Source organism: Xenopus laevis, chromosome 8L (genome assembly GCF_017654675.1).
Source record: "Xenopus laevis strain J_2021 chromosome 8L, Xenopus_laevis_v10.1, whole genome shotgun sequence".
Classification (NCBI taxonomy): Eukaryota; Metazoa; Chordata; class Amphibia; order Anura; family Pipidae; genus Xenopus; species Xenopus laevis.
The window spans coordinates 15475784-15491140 of NC_054385.1; the positions used below are offsets into that span (position 1 = coordinate 15475784).

General features: G+C 45.4%; 1 protein-coding gene across 4 annotated transcripts in view; it reads left to right on the forward strand.

Moving 5' to 3' along the window:
* Positions 1 to 15357, forward strand: part of col27a1.L (collagen, type XXVII, alpha 1 L homeolog) — a 314667-nt gene that overhangs the window by 288471 nt on the left and 10839 nt on the right. For all 4 annotated transcript variants that reach the window (XM_041573258.1, XM_041573257.1, XM_041573260.1 and 1 more), the window contains 3 exons: positions 10475 to 10643; positions 10723 to 10832; positions 11795 to 11995. In XM_041573258.1, the coding sequence (XP_041429192.1) occupies positions 10475 to 10643; positions 10723 to 10832; positions 11795 to 11995 (480 nt within the window). The remainder of the gene's footprint in view (positions 1 to 10474; positions 10644 to 10722; positions 10833 to 11794; positions 11996 to 15357) is intronic.

Genomic DNA, 15357 nt, shown 5'->3' on the forward strand with positions numbered 1-15357 from the left:
TAACCTACTTGACAAGATCAGCAAACTCAAATCAAAATAGCAAAATAACCCAAAACAGAAGAGGAGTTTGAAAACCCCCTTTAGAACTTAGATAACTGTAATAGATGTACTCCCAACAGGAGTAAACTAACAGAATATAATCGATTCAGTGTCAATACAGGGAGGGAAGGCCTGTGTCCCCCAATACAGGACAAGAGAAAAAGATTTAATGCTGAGTACAAAAATCTCTCTTTCTCTTGCCTAATTGGGGGACACAGGCACCGTGGGGATGTCCCAAAGCAATCCATGAGGGAGGGACACCGAGAACCCCAAAAAGTGGTTAGCTGATTACAGCCCGTAACACCTTCCTCCCGAAGCTGGCTTCGGCTGAAGCGTGTGAAAGTGTGAAGGGACGCCCAAGTGGCCGCTCTGCAAACTTGCTCTGCCGATGCTTGGTGTGCCAAGAGAGCGTTTAGAATGAGCTCTCACCTTGAGCGGTGGTGGTTTCCCTTTCACTGCGTATGCTCTAATGATCGTGGCCCTTTAGGGATGATCAAAAATGCATCCGTCTTCCTGACTTCTTTAGTAGCTTGTAAATACAAAGTGATTGCTCGATCCAGGTTGTGCAGTTTACACTCGGTAGGATTCTTGGGCTCCGGACACAGAGAGGGTACGACCAAATCCTGGTTTAAATGAAACTCCGAAACTACTTTTGGTAGAAAGTCCAGAGTAGGTTTGAGGACTACCTTATCCTTGTGTATGATGGTGAAAGGAGATTGGCACGAGAGTGCCGCCAATTCAGATACTCTCCAAGCAGAAGTGATGGCTAGGAGGAACACCACCTTTTCAGTCAGTGCAGACAGAGGAATCTTGTCTATTGGTTCCTATGGGTCCTCCTGTAGGACAGAAAGTACCCGATTAAGGCCCCATGGTGGTACGGGACAACGATACGGCTGGAGTCAACCGAGTTGCTCCTTGAAGGAACGTTCTGATATTACTCCTCAGAGCCAACTTTTCCTGGAGTAGAATAGACAATGCTGAGACTTGAACCTTCAGTGAGCTTACGGACAAACCCTTCATCATTCCATTCTGTAGGAAGGATAGAATATCTTTTTCTTTAGCCCTAAGTATTCTATTGTCTGCATCGGAGATAGGTTGGACTTGTTGAAGTTGATCATCCACCCCAAGTCTGTCAGGGTCTGTAGGACTTGGGTTGTATGGTGATGAGCTAGGGTTGCGGATGGGCCTTTTACGAGTAGATCGTCCAAATAAGGGATGACCGGTGCTCCCTTGAGTCTTAGCTCCTCCAGTGCTGCTGCCATCACCTTGGTGAATGTACGAGGGGCCGACGACAGTCCGAAAGGGAGTGCTACAAACTGCCAGTGTTGTCCGTTGACAAAGAATCTGAGAAACCGGCGGTGTGCTGGGTGAATGGGTATGTGGAGGTAGGCGTCTTTGATGTCGATGACAGACATGAATTCGCCGTCTTCCATGGACGCTAAAACGGACTGAATTGATTCCATCTTGAAGTGGCATTTTTGGACAAAGGGATTGAGTAGTACCCTCTTCCCTTGTCTGTTTTCAGTACAGTTTGTATTGTACCTGCCGTGGCGAGGTCCTGGATGGCTCGGTTGTGTTTGTAATGGGGCAACCGTGATATGAAGAATCCGTGGGGTGGTCGTTGGGTCTATCAATTGTCCTTGTGAAACCACCGAAGGACCCACTGGTCCCTTACTTTTCTTTTCCGCACCTCCCGAAAGGATTAGAGGCGGCCTCCTAGGGGGATCCCTTCGGGGGTGGGCACCCCTTCATGCTGAATTGGACTTGTCTTGAGAGGCTTTTGTTGGCGCTTTTGGTGGACGACCAAGTAGGCCTCTGTTTGCTGTGGTAGCGCGAGCGGAAATTAGAGCTGGATTTATCCGTCTGTGTCTTTGTCCTTTGGCCTTTTCTTTTGAAAGGTGGTCTTTTGGTTCTTGTCTGTGGGAGTAGGGTGCTTTTTCCGCTCATTGCCTTGAATATTATTTTGTCAAGTTCGGCTCCGGAGAGTAGTTTCCCTTGAAATGGTAGGCTGACCAGAGAACGTTTGGATGTCAGGTCGGCTGACCAGGTCTTCAGCCACAACCATCTTCGCTGCATCAATTGCTGCGTCGCCTATACATGAGGTAGCGTCCGCGATTTGGGACAGGAGGTTGTCAGTAGTGGGATCCTCGGACCCTATAAGCCGTGCTGTTTGCTCCACCCAGACCTCCATGGCCTTTGCTACCCAGGCGATAGCAAAGATTGGTCTAAAAGCGGAACCTGACGCTGTGAATGCTGACTTGCAGAACCCTTCTAAACGTTTGTCTATAGGGTCTTTAAATGCTGCTGCGTCTGCCACTGGTATAGTGGTGTTCCTGGACAGTCTGGAGACTGGTTGGTCTACCGCAGGGGGTGATGCCCAGAGATCGGTGCACTCTTGAGGGAAGGGATATGTCTGTGAGAAGCGGCCTGGAAATCTGTACCCTGTGATCTGGGTGTTTCCATTGGGCCTTGATTAAGTCGTCGAGCTGTTCATATGCTGGGAATACGTACGAACTCTTCTTATGTCTCTTGAAGATATTCTTTGCAAGTTCAACCACAGTTACGGAGTCTTCGATGTTCAGCATACTGAGAACAGCTTGTATCAGGCCTTCTACCTCCTTTTGGGTTCTAGGAGTGTCTAGGTCTGTATCCAGGTGTTCCTGGTCAGAGTCTTCCTCTGATAGGACTTGGCCTTCCTCATCAGAGGGAGTGACGTGTTCCCCTGGGGAATCTGGAGGCGAAGGTGCGTGCCGTTTGGCGCCTGTAGGGCAGTAATCCAGCCTAGAGGGGTGGGATAAGCGCTCAAGGACCTTGTCTAAGGTCTCGGGAATGCGGGCCAGGTTTTGGATGCCTGCAAGTGAAAGGGATAGGGCCCTAACCAACTCATACACGCAGAATCAGCCAAAGCAGAGGTGAATTTTGCTTTACATTTTGTGCATGCCAGGAAAGAAACCTGTGTATGGGAGCGTGCATGAGATGAGGACTCGGAGGTCCTGGGCTCTTCTGTTTTGTCTGCCATAATACTCCTTACAGGCGTGATATTGTAACACAAAAACTTTGTTAGGCGTCCCTACCCTAAACGCAGGGTAGACGGTAGAAGGGGTCTCCTTGGCGTGGGAAGGTCTGTGGGGACAGAGAAGAGGCACGTGGGGTAAGTGACCCTGAAGCCTCTAGCCTAAGGCGCTATTATATTGCAGAGGGAGGGTACTTGCCTGACCAAGATGATGCGGTGTAAAGTTGCCCTTTCCGGTCCTTTCCTGGGTGTGAGAGATCAGGGAGTGCCGCCGTGTGCTGTGTTGGGGGAGCCGGTGGATTGCGGCGTTGGGCTGAATAGCCCTAGCCGAGTGTCCAATGGATGGCTGCCAGGGAAAGTGGACATAAGAGAGCAACCGGTGCCGTGTACGCCGCCCCAGAGGTAGCGCAGTAGAAACTTACCCCAAGCGTCTGTGTCGGAGAGAAGAGCAGGGCGGAAGTGTGTCTCAACGTGAGGCCCATAGAACAGGCGCCAAGAGAGGAGCGCGGGAGATGCAGATGCGCGCTGACGTAACTGGGGGGAAGGGATGGGGTCTAACCAGAGCGCATCTGTAGGGAATTTGGCACTGTTGAGAGAAGAGTCGGGGGAATGAGCCTGGCCATTAGACCTAGAGCCTCTGTCCTAACTGAAGTATAAAGGGGGTTAATGGTGATCCATACTCACCAAGGATGCCAGCTGGTCCGTGCCCTTTGTAGAGTTCTCCCTGTACAAACACAAATAAAAATATATATGAAAGAAATCCACATATACCTGTATCTGAATCTACACCCTGGGTGGGTGTATAGCGCTGCTGCAGACCTCCGAGGAGCGCGAAGCAGCGCAGGGAGATAGGAGCAAGCCTGCACACCTCCGTAGAGCGGGAAGGCTGTAGGGCATAGTAGGCAATCGCTGGAGAGGCTCTTGAAAGTATCAATGGCCCCTTAGTGTGGCGTGATCATAACCCAGAGTCTGAATCAGTTGCTCCATCCACTAAAAGTTGTGTTTTCTCCTTCTGAGGACACTAAACGAAACTGAAGGTGTTAGGAGGAAGCAGGGGATGAAGCCCAGAGCAGGAGGAGGAGTCACATTTAACAACTTAGTGTCCATTCTCCAGCTGCAGGATCTTCATCCCCACGGTGCCTGTGTCCCCCAATTAGGCAAGAGAAAATGCGCTTAGCGTCTCAAGCACACTTCCTCCATTTCCGTTGCGCTCAGCCTGTCGCACACCTGTGACGAACCAGCGCCCACTTCCCCCAGACCACGCGAGACAACGTGCTGACGCTGGCCATGACGCAATCTGCTCAGACAGCCTCTACACCTGGAGCGCATCCAATTAAGCAGCTGCAACTGCATCTACGGTTTGAAGAACCTGCGCCGCAAGCACCCGCTGGCCCCCAAGGCAGCCTCGCTAGGTAAAGTCGTGCACCATACACAGACCCACACTCTTACCCTGCTGCTGCTATTACACTCCAGGTCAGCGCAGGCGATTCTTCCCCTTACAACAGCCGGGGGAATTCGCCTGTTCCTCTTCATGCCTCCTGGGCCTGTCTGACTGAGCGATCCACTCGAGTTTTTATCTCTGAACACAGAATCTTTCATTAATTGTCTCCCAGGTTCCTCAGACTCACCACTTAGCAGTCACTGCTGGCAAGGAGGGAGAGTCCTGCCCAGACCCCTAGGGAATGGACTCTGCACATTCCCTGAAAATAAAACCTAAAAATAGCTAACTACTCTTAACTATTTACAAGGGAATTACCCCTGGTCCTACCTCCTAACAGAACAAAAGAAAAAAGCTGAAGAGGCAAGGCCAGAGCCGGTTAATTAAGGGAGAAGGCGGAGCTTAAAGGCTTCAAGTTTTTTTCTTTTGTCCTGCCTCCGGAGATATCCAGGTTGAACCCCATACGTCTGCACTGACAGTCGGGCTGCCCTGGGAAAACGGGCGATTTCTTTGGGATACCTCTATCTACACGATGCTTAAAGTGCATTTTCGAAGTTCAAAATGTATAGCATTGATTCACTTACAAAATTGTTCCTATAAAACTTGGATATGTGCAAATCAAGTGAAAAAATTCAAATTCACTTCTACCCTCTCAATTTTCCCATCATATTGAATGATGTGAAACACGCAGTAGACTTTATGCCCTTACATGTACCCCTAGTGCTTAGTGATGTCACTGGTTAGAATTGCAGCTTAGCGACGTCATTATTTCTGTCACGTGACTCACTGAAACTAGACAAAACAGGGACCGCAGAGCCTTTCGATGCAGTCTGAATTTCTTTATTGAAGCGCTACAGGTTTCGGAGAGCAAAGGTCCTTCCTTGGGCGCATGTTACAAATATTTTAATGACAGTGACCTTTTTAAACCCCATTCACCTCCCATCAGCCCCGAGTGCTTCATCAGCTCCATCTAGTGGCCAGAGGACACATTACAAGCACTTCATTACACACGGATACTATTGCACAGTTACACAATCAATCCAAACAGATGCACCAAAATGTCGCTTCTAGTCTTTACAATGTTTCTTTAGTACATATAGATACGTTTACTTGGTGTCGTCAATCTCATCAATCTGTTTGTGTGTTTCTAATCTATTTTGTCCTTATATCGAAGGTTTAGTTCGTTTTCATTTTCACGCTATATTAAATATACACTTTTACACTGAACCATTTTTACATTTAAAAAAAAAGCAGTTACAAAAAGCACTTTAGGCTCCAGGCCTCATTCATACCCTGTGCTTCTCTATTCAACCTGTCTATCCATTTTGCTTCACATCTTGGTAAAACTATTTTCCGATCCCCACCTTGTAATTGTTTCTGTATCTGTTCCAAAACCATCCACCTTAAACTGGCTGTACAGGTATGGGACCCATTATCCGGAAACCCATTATCCAGAAAGACCCAAATTACGGAATCATAGACTCCATTTTAGCCAAATAATACAAATTTTAAACAAATTATTTTCTGTTTCTCTATAATAATAAAACAGTATCTTTTACTTGATACAAACTTAGCAAGGTTGCCAGATTGGCGGGACACCGGGGAAAAAAATGGCGGCCCAGCCATGCTCCCCCGATCGGCCTCTCCCTTGTAAAAACACTGACGCTGCTGCGCAGGTGTTCGCGCAGGACCGCGCTTCCGGGAGTACGGTGGTAGGGGCAAAACCACAGATAACACGTTTCCCCGCCTTGCTTCTGATCTTTCATGAACATGGCTGGCAGTGCCTGGAGGTCACTGGTGAGACGATGTACCAGTATGGGTAAACAAGGCACGGGTGGGCAGTTGTGGGTTTTTACGTTTACGGCAGAGTTATGCTTTATGGCCATTAAGGATACGCTGCACTAGTGTTCGCGCAGGTGCGACTGAACCGGCATTTACAGAGGCGCGCAGAGGGAACCCGGGAGGGGGCCCCCGGTGACTGCCTGGAGGGGCCTTCATGTGGCAGTCCCGGTGGGCCTCCATTACTCCAGTCCGACCCAACATTCCCAATGCATGCTGGGGAATGTAGTTTTTGTTTAACAATTTGCCAACTGCCAAGTTTAATGTAAGACTACAATACCCAGCATGCAATGGGACGGACTTATGTAGAAGTCGCGAGTTACCAGATTTTGGACTATGTATTCTCGCATTTTCCAGTGACAATTTTGGCCCAAAAATCTGCTGGCCACCCAAATTTCTAGAGGTTTACCAATATTTATTGAAATGTATAAGTATTCAGGCCTCATGGGGCCCCTATACCTCCCTCTGTAGTTACACCCCTGGTGAATGGGGCGAATCTTTCCCATTTTGCTTCACGGAAAAATTTGCTAATCAGTGAAATATTAATGAGGCGCATTTCATTTCTTTTTTCAACTTTTTACTGCACGTATTGCGTTACTTTGGGCTACTTTTGAAGTGCCTCTTGGCTAGTTATGGGCTGGTTTTGTAGCTGACATGGGCTGGTTTGGAAGATTAGACCCGGCAACCCTGCAGCAGGGACAAAGCTAAGAAATGGATCAATTAAATGTATCCATTTAGAACGGTTTAGAGAGTCGCTGACACCTCCACTCCCAAACTGCTTTAGAAGGTGAGAAATAAAACTTTACAGAATTAAATCGGGCTTGAAAAATGACGCAATCCATCAAGTTCAACCCCTCCGAAAGAAACCCAGCATCCATACACACACCCCTCCATACCTTCACATAAATGATATATACCCATACCTATACTAACTATAGAGTTGAGTATCACAATAGCCTTTGATATTAAGTCTGTCCAAGAAATCATCCAAGTCCCTCTTATAGTCATTAACTGAATCAGCATCACAACATCACCCGGCAGTGCATTCCACAACCTCACTGTCCTGACTGTGAAGAACCCCCTACGTTGCTTCAAATGAAAGTTCTTTTCTTCTAGTCTGAAGGGGGGGCCTCTGGTACGGTGATCCTCTTTATGGGTAAAAAGGTCCCCTGCTATTTGTCTATAATGTCCTCTAATGTACTTGTAAAGTCTAATCTTTTTCCTTTGCAAGCACCTTTTTTCCAGAGAAAACAACCCCAACCTTGACAGTCTCCCCTCATAATTTCAATTAGTGCTGTCCAACTTCTGTGAATTGACAAAAATGGAAACCAGTGTTGACCCCTCCCTGTTTTTAAACCACACTCATGTTACACAAGACCATGTCCACATTAATAGTGGTAACACCCCAAAAAACCAAATGGCTGGTGCTCACTGCAGGGATATCACTCATATTAAGACATACCATTAAATCCTTCCCCTGTGGATAACACCGCAGCACATGATTAAACATCTTAGGGGCCCCTAATAACAATTTTCAAATGCTAACAAACCCCCAGTACAAATACCAGGCGTATGTTCCACAGGCAAAGTATGTCAAATACAGGAAGCATAGGACAGGAAGTGTGGCGCGCACACACACAGGGAGCATAGAGAAGGCAGAACAGGAGACAGGGAAACCTATGAAGACCACACTAAAGGGCAAAGTGGCTAATTCTAGTGATTTTGCCCCATCGTTGCCACTCGCAGGGACATCGCCAATTCACTAGCAAACGGGACTGTCACTAGTGTTTATTGTCACTCTATCACCAGGCGCCAAGTGTTTAACTTTGCATATTAGCGAGTTAGTGTAGCGGCAGCAAATTTGCACCTGGCAAAGTGGTGCGATGTTTGCCAATCGGTCGCTGGCGACAATTCCTCCTTTTGTGAATCTGCCCCTAAGAGTGCTACATACAGTGACACAGTGCTGGTGCCCCTTAAAGGAACAGTAACATCAAAAAAATTAAATACTATAAATATAATACAGTGTTGCCCCGCACTGGTAAAACTGGTGTTTTGCTTCAGAAACACTACTATTGTTTATATAAATAAGCTGCAGTGTAACAATGGGGGCAGCCATTCAAAGGAGAAAAGGCTCAGGTTACACAGCAGATAAGCTCTCTAGAACATAATGTTATCTGTTATCCACTATTTAACCTGTGTCAATTTAGCCTTTTTTCAATTTCTATGAATTGATTTCTATATTCACAATTTGTTCCAGTGGTACATCATTAACTTCACATTCAGTATGTTAGAGATTGTGCAACACTATTAACTCTCTTTGGCGCTTCCTTTCTTTTTACAACAGTACATGATATTTTCAATACTTTAAAACACTTTCACGAGGGGGGTTGCAGCCCACGTGCGGTCCCGGGGCCACCAATTGGAAAGCCCTGATTTAAGTCTTCCCTCCCTCTAACCAGTTTAGTTGCACTTAGTCTCTGCACTCTCTCCAGCTCATTTATATCCCTCTTAAGGACTGGAGTCCAAAACTGCACTGCATACTCCAGATGAGGCCTCACCAGGGACCTATAAAGAGGCAGAATTATGTTTTCATCCCTTGAGTTAATGCCCTTTTTTATGCAAGACAGAACTTTATTTGCTTTAGTAGCCACAGAATGACACTGCCCAGAATTAGACAACGTGTTATCTACAAAGACCCCTAGATCCTTCTCATTTAAGGAAATTCCCAACACACTGCCATTTAGTGTATAACTTGCATTTATATTATTTTTGCCAAAGTGCATAACCTGCATTTATTAACATTGAACCTCATTTTCCAGTTTGCTGCCTAGTTTCCCAACTTAGACAAATCACAAAGTGGCAGCATCCTGCATGGAACCTATAGTTCTGCACAATTTAGTATCATCTGCAAAAATAGAAACAGTACTTTCAATGCCCACCTCCAGGTCATTAATAAACAAGTTGAAAAGCAAGGGACCTAGTACAGAGCCCTGCGGTACTCCACTAACAACACTGGTCCAATTAGAAAATGTTCCATTTACCACCACTCTTTGTAGTCTATCTTTTAGCCAGTTCTCTATCCAGGTACAGATACTATGTTCCAGGCCAACATTTCTTCATTTAACCAGTAACCTTTTGTGTGGCACTGTATCAAATGCTTTAGCAAAGTCTAAGTAAATCACATCCACTGCCATCCCAAAATTGAGGTCTCTGCTCACCTTCTCATAAAAACAAATTGAATTAGTCTGCCAAAGATCTATTATGCACAAAACCATGCTGGCACAAACTCATAGTATTTTGATGTGCTACAAAGCCCAAGATGTTCTAACTAACCGGCCTATAGTTTTGAGGCTGAAAACAGGATCCCTTTTAGCAATTCACCAATCTCTCGGCACCGTGCCAGACCTCGATGAATCCAGAAAAATATAAGTAAAGAAGTTTGCGGATTGCAGAGCTAAGCACCCTGGGATGAATACCATCCGGCCCAGGACATTTGTTTATCTTAACGTCTTCTAGTCTCTCAAAGGGAATATACTGACATTTATTAAGCAACATTTTTAACACATCCCATTTTTTTCTGTCTTTAACCTGCAGTGAAAACCATTTCACACTTAATATTTTGCAGAGATGCCCTTAATACTGTCAAACTTTGCACAGTGTTTTAGTTACTCCATTATAGAGTTGTCTTTGCAATATAATCTCAAAGGAGACCGTGTTATGATCACTATTCCCTAAATGATCACCCACACAAATGCTAGAGATAAATTCAGTATTATTACTTATTACAAGATCCAAAAGAGAATGATTCCTAGCAGGTTCTTGAACGAGCTGGAAGAAAAAGTTGCCATTCAGCATATTTGCAAACCTGCTCGTTGTCCAGTCAATGTCTATAGAATTGCAGTCGCCCGTAACAATAACTTGACCTAGTTGCAAAGCCGCTTCTATTTGTAAAAGTAGCTGGGCTTCAAACTCGTCACTTATACGAGGTGGTTTGCGGCATACACCAATGATCATTTTTAGCAAAATGTCATTGGTTACTGGTGAACGATCTGAAATCAACTAGATTAAAAAAAAAGTGTCTAACATCCAAATACAAGAGTACGCGTCCCCAGACTCTCCTAAGCTTTGTCTTCATTGCTTTACAGTCCTATCGGAGTACCACCTACATGACGGGGGACCGTGAATCGGATCTATTTAAGACCCTGCACTACCTCAGTAGCCTCATCCAGAGCATCAAAAACCCGCTCGGGACGAGGGATAACCCCGCTCGCATCTGCAGAGATTTGATCGACTGCCGACAGAAAACGGGAGACGGTGAGCCATAGGAATCGGCAAGTTACGTGTGGCTTTTGGAATAAAAAAACGCTCAACTAAATGAGACTTTGTTTTACAGGCATTTATTGGATCGATCCAAATATCGGCTGTACTTCGGACGCCGTCGAAGTCGCGTGCAATTTTACAGAAGGCGGTCAAACCTGTCTCAGACCCGTCACGACATCTAAAGTAAGTTGCCCGTTTGTTCAAAAACGCTTGGGGAGGTTGCTAAGAAGCCAGACTGTACATCTTTTAGTCTTTACATTAGTAAGAAACCGACCTGGTACCAAACTGCAAGAGATATTTCAGATATCTTCGGCAGAGTTCCGTAGAAACTATAAACTACCCGTATATTCCAAATCCACATTTTTACGCATTTGGTCCAAAAATTTGCCAAACCTTCATTTGCCGTTTTGAGTGTTTTCAATTGGTCTCATTTGATGGGTTCAGCTTTAGTTCAACCAGGCTCTCCAAATCGGTAAACGTGATACAATACCTTAAAGGAGAATTAAGCCCTAAAAATGAATATGGTTCAAAATGCTATATTTTACATACTAAACTTTTTGCACCAGCCTAAAGATTCAGCTTCTCAATAGCAGCAATGATCCAGGACTTGGGGTCACCATCTTGGAAAGTGTCTGTGACACTCACATGCTCAGTGGGCTCTGAGCAGCTGTTGAGAAGCTAAGCTTAGGGCTCATCACTAATTATCCAGCAGAAAATGAGCTTCCCCTGTAATATAAGCTGATGCTACAGGGCTGATTATTAAATTTTGATGCTAATTGCACTGGTTTCTGTACTGCCATGTAGTAATTATCTGTATTAATTACTAATCAGCCTTATATTGTGACATTTCTATTCTATGTGTACTGTATATTGTGAGTGGGTCCCTAAGCTCAGTAAGTGACAGCAGCACAGAGCATGTGCAGTGAATCAGCAGAAAAGAAGATGGGGAGCTACTGGGGCATCTTTGGAGACACAGATCTTTACTGCTAAAGGCCTGTGGTTGCCTTGGGCTGGTACAGAAGCCCAAAACATAATGTACAACATTTCTAGCTACTTCTTTTATAATAACTTTTAGCATAGCTTTATACGTAAGAGAAACATTTCTATATATAGAATTCTTCACGGCTTCCCCCTCTGTGTTTCAGCTGGAGTTTGGGGTTGGCAGGGTTCAGATGAACTTCCTTCGCCTGCTGAGTTCGGAGGCTACGCAGAGCATTACTTTTCACTGTCTGAATGTGCCGGCATGGCAGAAATCTTCCAAAACGGTGCGGTTCAAGGCATGGAACGGACAAATATTCGGCGCGGAAGGAACGTTTCGGCCAGAGGTGTCGGCGGACGGCTGCGAGGTAACGTAATCTGATGCTGAGCCAAGCCACCGCCGGATGTTCGGTAGTGGTTTTTATCAGAGGTTTTGAAAGGGTCGGGTTTAGTAACTGAACTGTTTATAGCGGGGCTGTTGCACAGGATGGTTGTTTTCAGGGAAAGAAAAAGCAAAGCCAAACCGCAAAAAGAGGAACCAGAACTTCCAGCTGATTAAATGGTTTTGTTATTCCCTTACATGCTCCATTGAATCGTTATTTCTATTGAAACATCAGCTCTATCTGCCGACCATTCTATTGTCGCTAATACTTCAGCCAATGGCAAATATTTACTAGTGCCCGAATGCCCGTGGCGATGTTTCGACCGCTGCGCCTTTTCAACAAAGCAAATTCGAAACCTTGCTTTTACCGTTAGGACAAACGGTACGACAAATAAACTGCAATCGTTTTTGGAAAAAGCCAATACTTTGAGAGCAGGGTGCAAATATACAGCGATGTTTGACCAGGAAGCCGGTCTAGTTCCTATACTTTACCTATACTGCCTTCAAAGTCATTTCTTACAAGTTAGCCTCTTTAGACCCAATTTCCAAACACTGACAGCAAAATAGAAGTTGGCCCCAACTGTAACTTAGGCCCAAAGACACATTGTGCGCTTCCCAGAGTCTCATTGAACCATTTATCAGCTTTGCCAAGCAACTTCTCCAGTATAATGTTATTTATACAACACACACTAAGCCCGTAGCCCCATAAGCCTCCTGAAAAATGATATCTAGTAGGTAAAACCCCCTAGAGCAGTGCTGTCCAGCTGTTCCCTGTAGCGGGTAGTTATTTGCTCTAATGCCACATTATAATAAAACCACATTATCCAAATGAAGCTCTTCGGCATTCGGATAAGCATAAAAGTCTGAGAGCCAAGCTTGGCCCATACATCCTGCAGTCGGTGGACAGCCCAGCCCTGGAGGACGTGCGCTAAATCCAACCCATGTTATATTCTGCCTTTAACCAGAGTAGAGCTGCTTCATTTCTTTTAGAAACGTTACTGTCTTACTGCCAATATCACCTTTTCTACATTGAGCTCATAATGCCTTACCTGTCTTCTTAAAGGAACAGAAACACCAAAAAATGAAAGTGTTTTGAAGGAAAGGCAATATCATGTAGTGTTGCCCTGCACCAGTAAAACGGGTGTGTTTGCTATAGAAACACTACTATAGTTTATATAAACCAGCTGCTCTGTAGCCATTCAAGCACAGTAGATAACTGATAATTTCTGAAGAATCCCATTGTATACGACAGAGCTTATCGGTTATCTATCCTGTGCTTTCTCTCCTTTGAATGGCTATAGATTCAGAAAAACACGGTACCCCAGAATAGATTGTAAATGACTCAACAAATAGTAAATGTGGTCCGAGTGCACCAGCCCCAGACCCTCAGCTTTAGGGAGCGGTACGGCACAGGATTTGAAGAAGAAACAGGGCCGACCAATAAAGATTTGTTAAAAAAAAAACCAACCCATGATTAAGCTCCCTGGGTGGGTGCGAAACGCAAAGGGCAGATGGAGATGCAAATAGACATTTTTAACTTTGTACAAATAAAAGATATTTTTTAACTCACCTTTATTGGTCCTGGGGATCCATTTGAGTGACGGTCGGCAGGGCCGGAACTAGGGGTAGGCAGAGTAGGCACATGCGCAAAGCTGGGGGGGGCGCCAGGCAAGTACATGCTCTGTCGCCTACCCCATGTCCGGTCCCCTCTCTCCCCGACATTTCAGTATGTTCTTGCGCTACTGCGCATGCGTGCATATACTGTAGAATCGCGCTACCGCGCAAGCTGATATACGCTTATGTTCAGGCCGATGAGTGCTTCAGTGCACGCCGATGTGTGCATGCGCACAACTCTGCCGGTCGGCCCTGCTTCTTCTGCAAATCCTGTGCCCCCATGGATACACAGCAGCTTGTATATTCTAAAACAGACACACCAGTTTTACCAGTGCATTCTAATGCCATTCCTTTCAAAAGCTTTCATTTTTTGGTGTTCCTTTAATGGATCAGTAACATCAACAATTTTTTAAAAAACATTTGTTTGTATACTACAAAAAAAACACCAACACATATTAAACTTTAAAATAACTTACCGAATCTCCGCTTGCGCTCCTCTCAGATTCGGGGAGATTTAGTCGCCCGGTAATAAATCGCCTCTTCTTCGGGACGACTAATCTCCCTGAACTGCCTCCTGCCAGCTAGATTGTAAATCGCTGGTGGGATGGCATTCGGAGCGCTTCGTTTTCCAAAGTTGCCTGAAGTTTCCTCGTAAGGCAACTTTAGAAAACTAAGCGCCCGAGTGCCATCCCGCCGGCTAGAATGTAAATAGGCAGGGGAAAGCAGTTTGCAGAGATTAGTCGCCGGTAGAAGGAGATTTGTCACTGGGTAAAGGTGGCCATACACGGAGAGATCCGCTCGTTTGGCGACGTTGCCAAACCAGCAGATCTCTCTCCGATTTGCCCACCTTGAGGTGGGCAATATCGGGCTGATCCGATCGTGGGCCCTAGGGCCCAACGATCAGATCCTAACTAACGCGAACGGGCGGTCGGATCGCGGGACCGCATCAACGAACAGATGCGGCCGCAATCCGACAGGATTTTTAGTCCCATCTGATCAAGATGTGGCCAACTTTCGGCCAGATCTCGAACGGGGAAGCCCGTCGGGTTCCCCATACACGGGTCAATAAGCTACCAAATTGGTCTGTCGGCAGCTTTTATCGGCCCGTGTATGGCCACCTTAACTCATCTTCCCGAATCTGAGCGTGTGTCTCTGCATGTACCTCCAGTTAATATCCCATTATGCTTAGGGTTTAAGAATGCAAAAACAACTTTAGATAATATGTCTAAATTAAAGAAAAGAACCTTGAATTGCTCATTTCTGAAATTCATCTGCCGCTTAACTACCCAATCTTCCCATATATTCAAACCTTTACCAAAAATTCCTACACGTATCTTATTGCCTCGCATACTTCCGTGTTGTTGGCAAACACGAAGACGATATGTCCAATGCCAGAATTAAGGTTGTTTATAAACTCATTTTTTAGTCAAAAGAAGGGAACAACACAATGTTCCTTTACTCCGTTACTACAGGTTCAACCGAAATGACTTGCATTGTAAAAAGCTTGATCCTATTTATCACGTGCACAATATGTTTCTCTTTAATATCTCCTAGATAAAATCTATCCGTTCTAGCTATTATTAAAGGGATACTGTCATCGGAAAACATGTTTTTTTTCAAAACGCATCAGTTAATAGTGCTGCGCCAGCAGAATTCTGCACTGAAATCTATTTCTCAAAAGAGCAAACAGATTTTTTTATATTCAATTTTGAAATCTGACATGGGGCTAGACAT